Here is a 14,437-nt window from a genome sequence, read left to right as displayed (position 1 = left end):
AATGGGTATTTCAGTGCAGGGATTGGTCATGATTGTTCAGCAGTTGATTAATCCCCACCCCCAAGATTGTTCTTCCAGGATCCATGTACACCCATACTCAGAACGGGGACTGCTGAGTTCAATAGACTTAAACTGCAACCTCTCAGGTGACACTTGCTTTCAAAGACATTTTTGTTACTGTCGTGAGTGGACACACACACACACGCACATACGTAGATCTCACTCTCTGTTTTTGACCAGAAATTCTGAGTTGACAGGTCCATGTAAACATAAATCTATAAGCTGATGCAAAGAATAAAAGCAAGATGGGTTTTTTTTTTCCCCTACAGAAATGTGTTCATTCATACCTTTCCTCGGAGCCAGAGTAATAGCGAGCAAATTGTTTCAGGATCAAATGAGGGAAAGGGTACGCAAACGCTACAAAAACCATTAAATGTTTTGTGCATGTGAAGTAGGTTGCAAGGAGCCTTTCCTTCGGGACCTCAGTGAAAGCCTCGTTGTGCCAAGGAAGCCGGTTGGAAGAGTAGGGATCATCAAATGTGAGGTTCTGAAAACGATCCAAAGGTGTGTGTGTGTCTGCACACCCAGCACTCAGTGATCAACTAGTTAATGCCTCATTCATATTTTCCTGAACTACGTTCTTTGTATTGCTTTTATGGTGAAAGAGATTGTGGCCAAACAAACGGGGAAGTGCTGCATTAAACACAACAAGATGAGTCTCTTTCTGACAGGACTGATGAGAGCCTTTGATATGCTGATGTGCCGTAGGAATATCCAAAGAGGGAGTATAGTGATTGACATCTCCCAGACTCGTGCTTGTCTGTGCGTCCTTGGCGGGGAGCATCTCTCGTGGCCCCAGCGGTGCTCTGTGGAACGCTCGTGGCTGACTCTGCCTTATCCCACGGTTGTGAGCGGGCACTTTCATTGTGCGTGGTTTTTAGGGTGCTAAAGTGCACAAAAGTGTACAGGACTGAGAATCCCAAATTCCCAGAGGATGAGAGGGGGATGGGAGGAGGAGGTAGAGGAGCATCCACCAGGATACGCAGCTTCCACTTAAGAAGCTGCTTACTTATGGGTCAAGGGCTGCATTTTTTTTTGAATTTTATTTTATCTCTTTATACAGCAGGTCCTTATTAGTTGTCTTATTTCATACATATTAGTGTATATATGTCAATCCCAATCTCCCAATTCATCCCATCACCCCCACCCCCCGCTTTCCCCCCTTGGTGTCCATACATTTGCTCTCTACATCTGTGTCTCTATTTCTGCCCTGCAAACCGGTTCATCTGTATCATTTTTCTAGATTCCACATATATGCATTAATATACGATATTTGTTTTTCTCTTTCTGACTTAGTTCACTCTGTATGACAGTCTCCATCCACATCTCTACAAATGACCCAATTTCGTTCCTTTTTATGACCGAGTAATACTCCATTGTATATATGTACCACATCTTCTTTATCCATTCGTCTGTCGATGGGCATTTAAGTTGTTTCCATGTCCTGGCTATTGTAAATAGTGCTGCAGTGAACACTGGGGTGCATGTGTCTTTTTGAATTATGGTTTTCTCTAGATATATGCCCAGTAGTGGGATTGCTGGGTCACCTGGTAATTCTATGTTTAGTTTTTTAAGGAACCTTCATACTGTTCTCCATAGTGGCTCTATCAATTTACATTCCCACCAACAGTGCAAGAGGGTTCCCTTTTCTCCACATCCTCTCCAGCATTTATTGTTTGTAGATTTTTTGATGATGCCCATTCTAACTGGTGTCAGGTGATACCTCATTGTAGTTCTGATTTGCATTTCTCTAATAATTAGTGATGTTGAGCAGCTTTTCATGTGCCTCTTGGCCATCTGTGTGTCTTCTCTGGAGAAATGTCTATGTAGGTCTTCTAAAGGGCTGCATTTTATTCCAGTCAATTTTCCATTGTAGGGGCCAGATGCCAGTAGGTGCTGAATTTGGACAATTGACATCAGAACAACAAGGGATTTGGTGAACCTCTGCGTAGCTGCTTCCTGATTGTCTCCCACAGGGGGGAAGGCAGTGGGTCTCTAGCTCAGCCCACCCACAGGCTGATGTGATCCAAGGAGCATGAGCCTTAGCAGGGGTTCCCAAGAGCCCATTTTCCCACAGGTTCCAGAACACCAGTGAGTGGCCCCAGTGGAAGGCGAGAAGGCCCTGTGGCTTGCCCTGTGTAAGGCCTGCCTCATCTGGGACATTGTAGGAGACAGAAAGGGAAGGGGCGCTGGCCTGTGGCGAAAGCTCCTACCCGCAGGGGGAGCCCTGGCTTCCAGGGCTGATCCGCCACTCCCAACTCTGTCCTGGACAAAACACCTCGCCTCCTGAAATTCCTCACTTGCTAACAGAGGTGACAGTCACCACGTCAGTGAGTTGTCATAAGGATGCATTAACAGTTTGGAAGCATTCAGCACGGTCCTTGGCGCATGGTAGGTGCTCGTGGTGGAGAGCTTTTGGAGCGCCTGGGTGGTGTCTTCATATCGCTATATACCTGTATACCTGACACAAATCCACAGAGGAGGTGCACATAAAGTCTTTCCTGAATGAATGAATAGCTCGAATGGGTAGATTCAAATGTAAGTGGTTGCCAGTTAGCTTGAGTGACTTAATCTTTAGGAGTCAAGCTATATTCTGTAAAGAGACCAGCCGAAGAGAACCATGTTTTATGCATGTCCCTCAAGATGCCATGTGAATCAGACACTCTGCAACACTATCCAAAGTGCCGCGTTTTAAAAAGAGGGCACGCTTCCAAACGCCATCACTGTCTTGTCCCTGGTCACTGGGGGTTCATGAAAAAGAGATGGGAATGGAGCGCTGCACTCACTGAACTTCTCTGAGGAGCCCAGCACTGGGAAACACACTTCACAACAGCCAGGTCCTTAACCCATGCTGTGTGTTGGGTGTGTTTTTTTCCTTTTCCTGTATCGTGTCTTCTTTGTGGATAAAACCAGAATGAAAGGCTGCAGACACAAACTGTGCGAATAAAATAACCTTGAGAGGAGGCTGCTCTAGTTGAAACTTACCGTCTCCCTGTTGCTATGGTTACCTCCAGCAGGTCGCCCAGTGAGAATGGCTCTGTCATCAGCAACGAATCAGGGAAGCCCAGCTCGGGGAGGCGCTCACCCCAGAATGTAATGGCACAGCAGAAAGTGACAAAGGAGGAGGCATGGAAGAGAAATGGTGAGAAGCCTTCCCTGCCAAGCAGCACCCCCAAGCCCAGCGCACACGTGCGCGCACACACGTGCACAGGCTCGCACACCAGTGTGCTTCAGACCACCGCCCACTCTTCTCTCTACTCTGTCCCGGAAAGGTCCTACCTACCTCTTGAGGTAGTGCCTTACGCCCTTGCCTGAATTACTGTGTTTCACTTCGTCTGCCCTCTGTGCTTCTGGAATTGTGCAGGGCCTGAGAAAAACCCTATGCAGATTGAGCTGATGTTTGCTTAGAGATTCTTCTCATTTGGGGGTGAATTGCCTTGATTTGTAGCACCAGGTCCACGAGGGTGGCAGGTTTCTGAAACGCTGCTTGTCTTGGAGAGTCCCCTCATTTTCTTGCCCTGACTCGCTTGATAAGTTTCAGGGCTTCAGTCTGTGCCAGTGAGTCCAGATATTACACATCCACCTCTCCCAGGAAAATCAAGACAGTAATAAATCTCTCATCATAAAAATCAGCCTGAGGTTGTCTTTATGCTCCAGGGAAACTCAACTGTTTAGTTTCTCCCTCGTGCAGACCTTTTCAGCACCTATAAAAGGTTGGTGTTGGGGATTATTTCCAAGCCGTCGGCGCTGCCTTAGTGTGCTGTGACGCCACCTGGAGATCTCACATCTCATACATCAATGTGCAGCCTCCTTCCTCCTCATCCCACTTTTGTTCTGAGCCTCGTCTCCACTCGGTCCTTCTGTGTGTGATGCTGGCTTCCTAAAGTGCTGCCACTCAGATCAGGGAAAATTCCTTTTGGATATCAAAGGGCTGTAGGTGGAGTCCTACAGAAATGCTGGGCGAAAAGGCAAACCATCTGGCGCTCTGGTTAGCTGTGCTTCTCTTGTACAGGAATCTGATGAAGTGTGGTTCAGGACTCTCCCTTGAAACTAGTGCCAGGATATTCTTTTGTTTTCGAACGTCACTTACTTCTTTCTTTTTTCTGACCAAAAAAGAAAGAATGGCACAATGCATTTGTCTTCTGCATGGAAAATGTGGTCCCTGTTCCCATTTCCAACCATTATATAAAGCATTTCTTTAAACTGTCAAACTGATTTGATTCTTACATTTTTTCTTTTCCTGATCCCCCCCATGCCACACAGAGATTGAGCTTTCCACACCGGAATCAGGGTGTGACCTGTGGGGTTTTCCTGGAATATCACCCTACCCGGGACCACCAGAAATTCTGCCTGTCGGAAGTCTGCCAAGGCAGCTCACAGCGGGCCACAGGAGCTGTGGCTTATAAAGGGAGATGTGAACTTAGCCACTTTCTCCTCTTTCCTCCCAGAGTGAGATGCTAAGGAAGGTGGTCAGAGGGAGTGAGGCAACCCAGAGGCAATGCAGTGAAGCCATAGGGGAAGGTTGTTTTAACCAACTGCGGTGACTGCCATTGCCTTTAACCGAGATGCCCCCCGCTACTCCCATCACACCCCTCCTTCCCTCCTTCCTTTATATTCTTCCCGGAAATGTATAAAGTTGAGTCAAAGTCCATCCTCCCCCAGATACCCCATCACCCACTCCAGTCCTCAAATGGCCTTGAATAACTCAGTGTGTGTCTCTCTCAGACTTTTTTACTATGCATATGACAACACACATGTATCTTCACATGTATCAACACATGTTTTTTGTTGTATTGCCTTATTTTATTTTGTGCAATGGGATCAATGTACACACTGTTCTGTGCCCTTTTTCTTGCTTAAAAATATGCAATATACAGACTCCTCTGTCAGTAAATACCCACTGACAAGATGATGCCTTTCCCCGTGCCCTGCATTTAATCTGTAGAAGAGGAGGGGGCGGGGTCAGTTTCAGACCCCATCACTCCCCACCCAGCTGGTGAGGCATTGACTTCCCTAAATGTTCCCACTGACCTTCCTGTTCTTGTTTTCCCACCCTCTCTACCTGCCTTCTCATTCTGTTTAGGTCACTTTGATTATTTAAATATCAGGTTCAGAAATAACAACAGCCGGGTGCATGAATAAAATGCAATTACTGTACCAGGCTGAGGTTTTAACGTGTTTGTTTTATTAGAAAGGCATCCTTTCTCCAAGTTTACAGTGCTTCATTGCATTTTATTTTTGCCAGAGGTTAACCCAGTGAATTTTCAGACTTGGTCACTTCTCTTTGACCAAACGTTCTCGTTCAAGGAAGTTTCACTTTGAACATTTCAAATAGAAATAAGAGGACCAACTCATTTAATGTAAAATTCAACAGACGCTGAAGCACATCAGAATTCTAGACTGGACCTTCAGCGGAACCTACACTTGTCCTTTTTTTTAATCACAGGGCCCCACTTTATCACAAAACTAGGTTAGAGTTCACCAAAAATATCAATAGCATATTTTATTGGATTAGAAGATGAACAGAAGAAGAAGGGAAGGAAGGAGGGAGGGAGAGAAGGAAGAAAGGAAGGAAATAACGTTGAATGGAATTGTGGAAAAACTAAAAGGTGCAGTTCCATCACATTGTCAGCAAAAAGTACTTGATTGTGTGAATGTAGCCTCTGAGAATAGATTATTCTCTTGGTGCGGAATAATCAGAAGTTGTTTTTATGGCTTAGTATCCACTCTAGAGGTTAGGGTTACTGAGGTTAATTAATAAATGTTCATGTACCAGGCTGTCATTCTAAAACTCTTCTTGTTTTCCACCAGGTTTGTTGCATATGTAGCTTCTAATTTTCTAGTTTTTTGTGAAGATAAGAACTTTAAAAGGAAAAGACACTATTCCACTAGCAACATGGCTGGGGGTGGGTGAGGGGGAGGTCCTTATAGCACAATGGCCTCGTTAGTTACCATAACTGCAGGCAGTTTTAGAGTCTGTAGGTCTGTAGGTAATGTTTAAATATAAGTGGGAAAGATAGATGCGAGAGCTAGGATTTTGAAAGCAAAACAATTTGGCATTCTCTCAACTAAATACAGATACTTAAACTTCTGAACCCAAACCAATGTCACCTTAGAAAGAGTGTTTTCCAGGAAAGAGTTAACAATGAGTTCAAGATGAGAATATTATGTATTTGTACCTTCAGTCATTTAGAAGAAAGGACCGCCATAGACCCTTAAGGGTGCACCTTCCTTTAAGACACCAAGATTTCACCGCCAGGTTTCAGAATCTAATCACACCTTGCCTCCTAGTTGTCGTGGGGCAGGTGGGACAGGAGGAGGACAAGCATCAGAGAGCTTGGAGGATGAATCACTACTTTCTTAGTAGGGGCCCTTGAGGATTTGTCAGAAATATTAGCTCAAAAACAGTTTCAGTTTATTCTTTCTTTGCCTTGCCAGTGAGATGAAGACTCACTTATTATTTGATAAGCAACACCAGAGGGCAGTGATTCTAGTTGTAAATTATTTGTCTTTGAGCTTTAATAAAGGTTCCCCAAAAAGAAAATGTTTTAAGAGCATTTTCTGCTTCACATGGGAAGGTTCTCCCCATGCCAGTTCAAGCATAAAGAAATGAAATCTCCCTTTCCAGCCTAATATACTGAAGTTCACACCAGCAATGCAAATAAAACACAAATAGATACAGGGTGGATGCCTGGTGGCATTTACTGTGATGATGTGATGATGTTCTAGGATACTTCCTCAATTTCACTGTGGCCCTTTTCTTTAGCATTGTCCGATGCTTTTTTCTTTAGGGATAAATTATGCTTTAAATATTCCCACGAATCTGCTGTACTCACATAACATTTTAATGTATTAATATTTAATGCAATGCCTTTTAATGTATTTTTTCCATACAGTCCTTTTGCGGGGAGGATAACTATTTTGCTCTTAAACCTAGAGGAATTATTGTGCAAATCTGAATATGACTTTGAGAGATAGTGGAAAGGAACTGCAGTTTATACAGTTTCTAGGGTGTTCTTTTCCTGTCCCATTATAGTTATGCTCCCCCCCTTCCCTCCACGGGGTGAGGAGTAAGGGTGTCACAACCCAGAAGCAATAAGAATGCTAGGTATCATCTCTTCAACCTCGGAATGGTTAACTTTTACATGTTTAATTGTTCTGCAAGTACTAACAGCATCTCTTTTTCCAAGTCAGGAAATTTTAGTCATTCCTTTATTCATTCATTTATTCAGCAAATCCCTATTGAAAGCCAACTGCATGTGAGACATTGCTAATTGCAAAGGCATGAGCCTTTAAAAAGATGGGAAAGAATGGAGCTCTTCTATTCTAGTGGCAGGGGGTGGGAGCTGATTAAATCAATACAACAAATCAATAGTGATAAATGCATTGAAGAAAATACAGCAGAGTGATGAGGTGAGTTTTTTTTAGATTGGTGGATAAGGTAAGTCTTTTTTAAGCTGCAACTTGAAAAATAAGAAGGAACTAGGCATGTAAAGATCTGGGGAAAGAGCAAATGCAAAATCCTGGAGGTGGGAACAAGCCTGCTGTGTTCAAGGCGGCCATTGTGGCTGGAGCAGAGAGGCTCAGGGAAGAAGTGGGAAATGAGCTCAGCAAGGTAGCCAGGGCCACATGGTACAGGACCTTGTAGGTCACAGTAAAGACTCTGGATTTTATTCTGAGAGAGATGAAGCCTTCAGAGGGTTCTGATCAGAGGAGTGCTGTGATCTGGTTATCTTTTGAAAAGATAATCCATCCTGGCTGCTGGTGGAGTGTGTATTTTAGAGGTAGGAGGACAAGAGTGGAAGCTCAGAGGAGGGGCATTGTTTAGGAAGTGTATTGGTTACTTATCACTGTGTAACAAATTACCCCAACATCTAGGAACCGAAATGACAATCTAAATTTATTATCTCACGTAGTATCTGTGGGTCAGGAATTCAGAAGTGGTTTAATTGGGTGGCTCTGGGTTCAGAGTATCTCATGAGGTTGCAGTCAAGATATTGGCCTGGGCTGTAGCCATTGAAAGGCCTCACCGGGCCTGCAGAACCCACTCATAAGATGGCTCACTCACATTATTGTTGTCAGGAGTCTCAGTTTCTTGCCACATGGACGTCTCCATAGGGCTCCTTGAGTGTTTGCATAACACGACAGCTGACTTTCCCTAGAGGGAAGTGATCCAAGAGAGAGCAAGGTGGAAGCAACAATGCTTTTTTACGACCTAGCCTTGGAAGAGATACATTGCCATTTCTGCAATTTCCTGTTTTGTTACACAGGTTAATCCTATGTGGTTGTGAATATCGGGAGGCAGGAATTACTGGGTGCCGTATTGGAGGCTGGGTTTCATAGGAGTTGTCTGGTGGGAGATACTGGTAGGAAAGCAAGAATTGCCCAGCAAAACTACACTCTAAAAAGATATATGCATCTGGTAACACATCTGAATAGAGATTTTCCTCTGTCATTGGCTTCTTGGTGGCCTGCTGTTCACAAATAAGTCCACAGAACCCAAAAATCCTCCAATTATAACCCATGGTTAGACTCTGAGGTGTTTTAGCCACATTGCAAACTAACAATTTACTTGGCTCAATTTGACAAATCATCTGTGATTATGATAAGTGACAGAATGGTACAAACTATGTTTCTCGATAATTTAAATGACATCCCAATCTCTCGAGACGGGAGGGAAGATGAATACACTTCTATTACATTCATATTTCATATAACACCTATTTTGCTCCTAAATTGCCTGCTGGCTTGGTTGTTTGAACAGGCTTAATTTATCTCTTGCCGAGCCATGCTCAATAAACTGTCATTCGTATGGTTACTTAATGGGAACGTGCTTTAAGAACAAGTAAATCAGCAAGGTAGCCCTGGCCCTCCAACATCCTCCGTCAGCTTAGCTGTGGAAGCGCAGGCAGATGGCTGTCTTGCAGCAATCACAGCAGAATCCTCTGTCAGAGGGGAGAATTAATTTAACAGAGTGTAGGTGGAAATCGCTCTACTTAATTAGGGGAGTCGTCTGTAGCTTTAAATTCGTTTCTCGGGCGGTTATTTCTTAACTTTCTTTTGTTTTAGTCACATGACAGAAACCAAACCCTAGTCATTGAAGAAGCAGTCTTTAGAAAGAAAGAAAAAGTTTCAGGAGCAATTACTGTGGCTGGTTGACCAGGGAAGACTCGGGACCTTCACATGATGCCAAAATGGGTAGCTTTGGTGGCAGAGACTAAACTGAATGCTGTTATTCTCTTGATTGTCGTATTTTAAGAATAGTTGCCAGGTTTGGCCAAATGGCACTTTTCCCATCTCCGACTCAAACATAGAGAACAAATTTACTTTTTTTTTTTCAAGTGTGTTCTGTCACAGTTTTGAAGGAATGGTTTTTACTTTTTGAATTCAAACCAATGGAGGGGTGAAGAGTGTAGATCTTAAATTAAAAAAAAAAAAAAAAAAGAAAGAAAGCCACGAGCAGGAGTGAGCCATTGGCACAGAACCAGACACTGTCGTTCCTGAGGTCATTTTGAGCAAAGTCATATCCTTCGGCCGTGAGCCTCTCATATATTCCCCCACGGTGGCGCAGCTTCCGCACACCAGAAAATCAATGTGTTTATGTTGTGCTTTAGTGCCGGCGAGCGACGAAGAGGAAGGAGCCGTCCTCTTTGACAGCTCTGGCAAGGCGGCTGCTGATCCCTTTGACACGTCTTCTGGGTCTGTGCAGCTCATTGGAATAAAACCCACAGCCCTCCCCGTGGTGCACCCCACCTCGGACAGGAGCCAGGAGCCGGTCGTACTCAACGGCGAGGTGAGCACCTGAGGACCAGAGCAGGAGAGAGCGGGTACAGCCAGGCCTCCGTGGATGCGGACTAAGGAGTAGCACCTGGGGGTCCTGGGTGCAGGTTGCATCCAGGTGTACGGGGCTCTGGGGGTCATTTTTACCTCTGCATGCGTGGGCCTCAGCAGAACTAATCAGGACACAAGTCACCCCAAACCAGTTTGCTGAGTGATGTTTTCAGAGCATTTTCTACCTTCATTAGAAAGCCCAAAGGGGACTTTTTAAAAACTGTAGTTGTGAAGAGAAACATCAGAAATCCTGCTTCCCCAGCACGTCACCCACACAGCCTGCTGTCTTTCTTGATACTAAACTGGTCAGGATGGCACGTCTGTTGCAGTGGTGGTGAGAGGCACTTGAATTGATAGGGGACCGGAGGAGATCCAGACCGGGATATGGCCCACTATCTAGGCTTTGAAGTGACTTTTACTCCTTTGAGCAAGCTTGAGACAACCCTTTGCCTGCTTCCAGGAGGATATCGATGGATATCATGATGTTAACCAATTTTCCTAAGTCTGAAAAAAATGATTAATGTACACGAGAATAATGATTCCACCAAAGAAAAACAGATAGATGGATGGGTGGGTGGGTGGTTGGATGGATGGATGGAGATAGATAGATAGATTGATAGAGGCAGTTTAGGGGAGAGCAAGAGAGTAAATTGGGTAAAAATTATCTGCCATTTCTCCATCTCCTGCAGCAGAATGGTCAGTGGGCTGAAGACGTTTATGGTCCTTTAAGGCCATGCATGTGGAACCTGCATGTGAATACATTACACATGTATGCACGCACACACGTACTTTCATATATTTTTCTCTGTTGTTAAGCTGTCAGGTTGGTTTTTCACTTCATTAGTTTATACCCAGCTATGGTTACCTGCATCAGGAGGGAGATTGCCTAAGCTTTGAAGTCTCTTTACCCTCACACCCGGAGGACAATGCGACAGCCCCATGCAGCTGTGTATTGTAAGCGCACTTAGTGGTTTGTCTGCGTCCCCCATCGAGGCCACGTATAAAAGCCTGTTACAGACCTGATTCAGGAAGCTCCTCTGGTTTTCTGGACAGAAAGACCGAACTGCCCGGAGGTGTGATGAGTTGAGGTTCATCAACTTTAAAAATAATTTAACTGGGAATTCCCTGGTGGTCCAGTGGTTAAGACTCAGTGCTTTCACTGACGTGGGCCCAGGTTTGATCCCTGGTCGGGGAACTAAGATCCCACAGGCCGCACGGCATGGCCAAAAATAAATAAATAAAACTAAAAAGAACTTAACTGGTTGTGGACTTATAGAGCACTTCTATTCCAACCTCATTCTTTTTAGACAAAGCAACTGAAGCCGGAGGGCTCAGGTGGCTTGCTCAAAGTTGCACTGCAGGTTATTGCAACAGTATGATGCTCAGGCCCCCTGGCTCCCTGTCCAGTGCTCGCTCCTTCCCTCTCTTTGACTTCCTGTGGCCCATTAGTGAAAAAAAGCATTGTGCTTGAAAGAGTATGGACTCTCCAGCCATGCTGCAAGAATGTGAATCCCACCTCTTCTACTTACTATCTTTGTGACCTTAGGCAGGTTAATTTATCTGTGCCTCAGTATCTCCATCTGTACAATGGGACTGTTGTGAGGATCAAATGAGTTAATACATGTAAAGCACTTAGAACAGTGCCTAGCCTACAAGTACGTTATTATTACTGTCATCATCATCATTAGTCAGCTAATGAGCAAGGATTCACTGATCGTGTACTTTATGCCCTTTGGCCCTATAACGTGGGAACCTGTATATCTTCTTAAAGCCAATCACAGCCAGTGAATCTTTCCTTATACACAGTTCTGCCACTGGACATGCAAGCCCAGTGATTAGAGGCCTCTGAGGTTATCACTAATGCACTGGTAACTGCTCTTCATTAAGACCCTCTGCCCAGTATGGGCCCAGGTGATGGCTGCCATGCCTGGATCTTTTCATTCCCAGCTTAGCCATGTGAATGTCCTGGGGACAGGTTCCAGATCTCGGCTAAATCTAACTTACCACTCCCTTTTTCTGCCAGGCCCATCACCCTGTCACAGGAGAACAGATGAGCATTTTCCCTGTCCAGAAGTGGATGCATGTTACACTTTGGTAGCCGAAGGAATAGACCTTGCTGACGTTTGGATTGGAAAGGAGCCCTGAACTGTTCTCTGTAATTTACTGCCTTGTGGCATTTGAGGCAGATTGTCTTATAATTTTCCTCTTTCTCCTCTTACGGGCAGCTTGTATAAGTGAAGAAAGTACAGCCTCAAAGCCATAAATTTTCCTTTTATGAATTATAGGTAATTCTTTTAAATATTATTTTAAAGAAAACATAATAACAGCAAAGTTCAGAAAGTAAGAAAGATCACTGTAACTTCACTACCCTAATACATCCTCTGTTTTCATTTTTTCCACCTTCACGCTTTTGATCAAGCGCATGATATTTTAGAATCTCATCATAGACAGACAACTTTATATCTTGTATCTTAAGCACTTGCTGTGTTGCTGTTGTCTTTCTGACGATCATTGTGAATGACCTGATTGAGTAGGTGCACCGTTGATTGGGAAACTACTCTCCCATTGTTCAAACCAGGTATTTTTGGTTTTAGTTTTCATGCATGACTTTTAAAAAGTTTTTATTTTGAAAATAATTTTAGATTTACAAAAGAGTTGCTGTAGTAGGACAGAGAATTCCGTTACCCAGCTAGTTTTTTACCTGCTACCCCTACTGTTAACATATTCTGTAACCATAGAATAATGATCCAACCCAAGAACATAACATTGGTACAATACTATTGACTAATGTGCAGATCTCATTTGAATTTCACCGGTTTTCCCGCTTATGTCCTTCTCCTGTTCTGGAATCCAGTCCAGGATCCCACATGGCATTTAGTTGTCTTCTGAGTCTCCTCCAGTTTGGGACAGTTTCCTTCTTTGTGACCATTTTGTCTTTCATGACCGTTACTCTTTTGAAGCCAGTTACCATGTAGAATGTCCCTCAATTTGGATTTGTCTGATGTTTTCTTATGACTGGATTGAGGTTATGAAGTTTTGGCATAACTATGGGAATGTTGTGGCCTTTCGTGGGCATTGCATCAGGAAGTACTTGATACTGATATGTCTGATTACTGATGACGTTAACTTTCATCTCTGACTTTGAACTTCTCTTGGAACGTTGTTTCAGGAGAGATTCCAGAAATGGATTCCTGGCTCAGAGGATGTCATGCTACCTTCTTCTCTTTACTGGTTTTCTCAGTGGCAGGCAGAATGAGGGAACAATTAAAGATTTGTGAGATGCTACCAACCTAAAGCTATCATCAGGGCCCAGGTTGGGGAGATCTTTGCAAGAGTTAGAAAAAGTATGTCCCTCAGTCTGTTTCTTCAAATGCTGTAAAAATAAAGCATCTAAGATGCAGCCTCGTGTTAGTGAACCTTGGGCTTCGTACGTTGGTTGATACGTATCTTACCACTGGATGAATTCATTGCTAGGATAACCTAGCAGTGTGGAGTGTCAGGACTGGAGTCTCTGCTTGCACACTGAACCACATCCTGGGCATTTGGGAGTTTATCTTAGAGGATGGGCTATAGTTACTCAGGCTCATGACTCCGGAGCTAGCTGCACGGATCCTCGAATGGGCTTTGATAAAACACCACACTCTCACCACAACTTGTTGGCCAGACACAGCTAGTGCTGTATCTGATCCTCAAAGCCCCCCAGGTGTTGGTTTACATTGTTATAGGCTGCTTCTTGCAACTGGCTTGCCCCTTCCTCTTTCCCTCCTGAAACAGGAACCAGAAAGGATGCAACCAGAGTAACTCTCATGGGCAAGAGGAAGGAACAGGGACATTCTAAGACTTCAGTGCAGCCTGTGGCCTGTCTGCCTTCCTTTGTTCATCTTGCCCCTGCCCCAGCACACCCACTCCCACAGTGCTGCACCCATGCTGCTCAGCCCAAAGCCCCCTCACTGCCCCACTCCACCCACGTCTGCTCACCTTAGTGCTCTGTGCTCCCAAAGCTACTCATTCCCCTTCCCCTTCTCTCTGTCAAGCTCCCTCTCCCTTACTCTTAGATGTAAAGGAACCCCAAACAACCCACATTAGCGATAATAACATTTTAAAGTCATTCTCAGTGATGGTCACGTTGCAAGCATGCCATGCGTGTGAACTCATGCAAATCCTCACAACAGCCCTACGAGGGCAGTAGTATTATCTGCCTCTTCACCTAACGAATCTGAGGCACAGAGAAGTTAAGTAATGTGCCCAGGGTCACGTAGCTAGGGAACGACAGAGCTGGGATTTAAACCAGGCAGTTGATCTGGTCCCCAGAACCTACACCCTTAGCCACAGCTTTATGCTGCTCCATCATTAAGATGCAAACGACTGAAAGCAACGGTATTATCCTCCCAAGTGTGTTTGCATATTAACCCACTGAGCTCTGGTGAACATTTCATGAAGAGTTGGGAATGAGTGAGAGACAGAGATTGACTTTAAAAGGAGATTCTTCCCCTGTGTTACTTGCAAGTAAGTTTGGCTCAAGTGGGGACCCTGCTCCTATGCTTAC

The 14,437-nt window shown here is 44.5% G+C and overlaps 1 protein-coding gene across 3 annotated transcripts in view; it reads left to right on the top strand.

Moving 5' to 3' along the window:
• KIAA1549L (KIAA1549 like) overlaps window positions 1-14,437 on the top strand; it is a gene marked incomplete at both ends in the record, with an annotated part of 282,138 nt that overhangs the window by 203,196 nt on the left and 64,505 nt on the right. For 2 of the 3 annotated variants that reach the window (XM_079929927.1, XM_079929926.1), the window contains 2 exons: window positions 3,075-3,202; window positions 9,675-9,853. In XM_079929927.1, the coding sequence (XP_079786053.1) occupies window positions 3,075-3,202; window positions 9,675-9,853 (307 nt within the window). The remainder of the gene's footprint in view (window positions 1-3,074; window positions 3,203-9,674; window positions 9,854-14,437) is intronic. The other variant, XM_079929928.1, reaches the window with a different exon arrangement.

This window comes from Stenella coeruleoalba (assembly GCF_951394435.1).
Source record: "Stenella coeruleoalba genome assembly, chromosome: 8".
Lineage (NCBI taxonomy): Eukaryota > Metazoa > Chordata > Mammalia > Artiodactyla > Delphinidae > Stenella > Stenella coeruleoalba.
The sequence above is the reverse complement of the archived record's forward strand: the minus strand, read 5'-3'. Positions and strand labels throughout refer to the sequence as shown.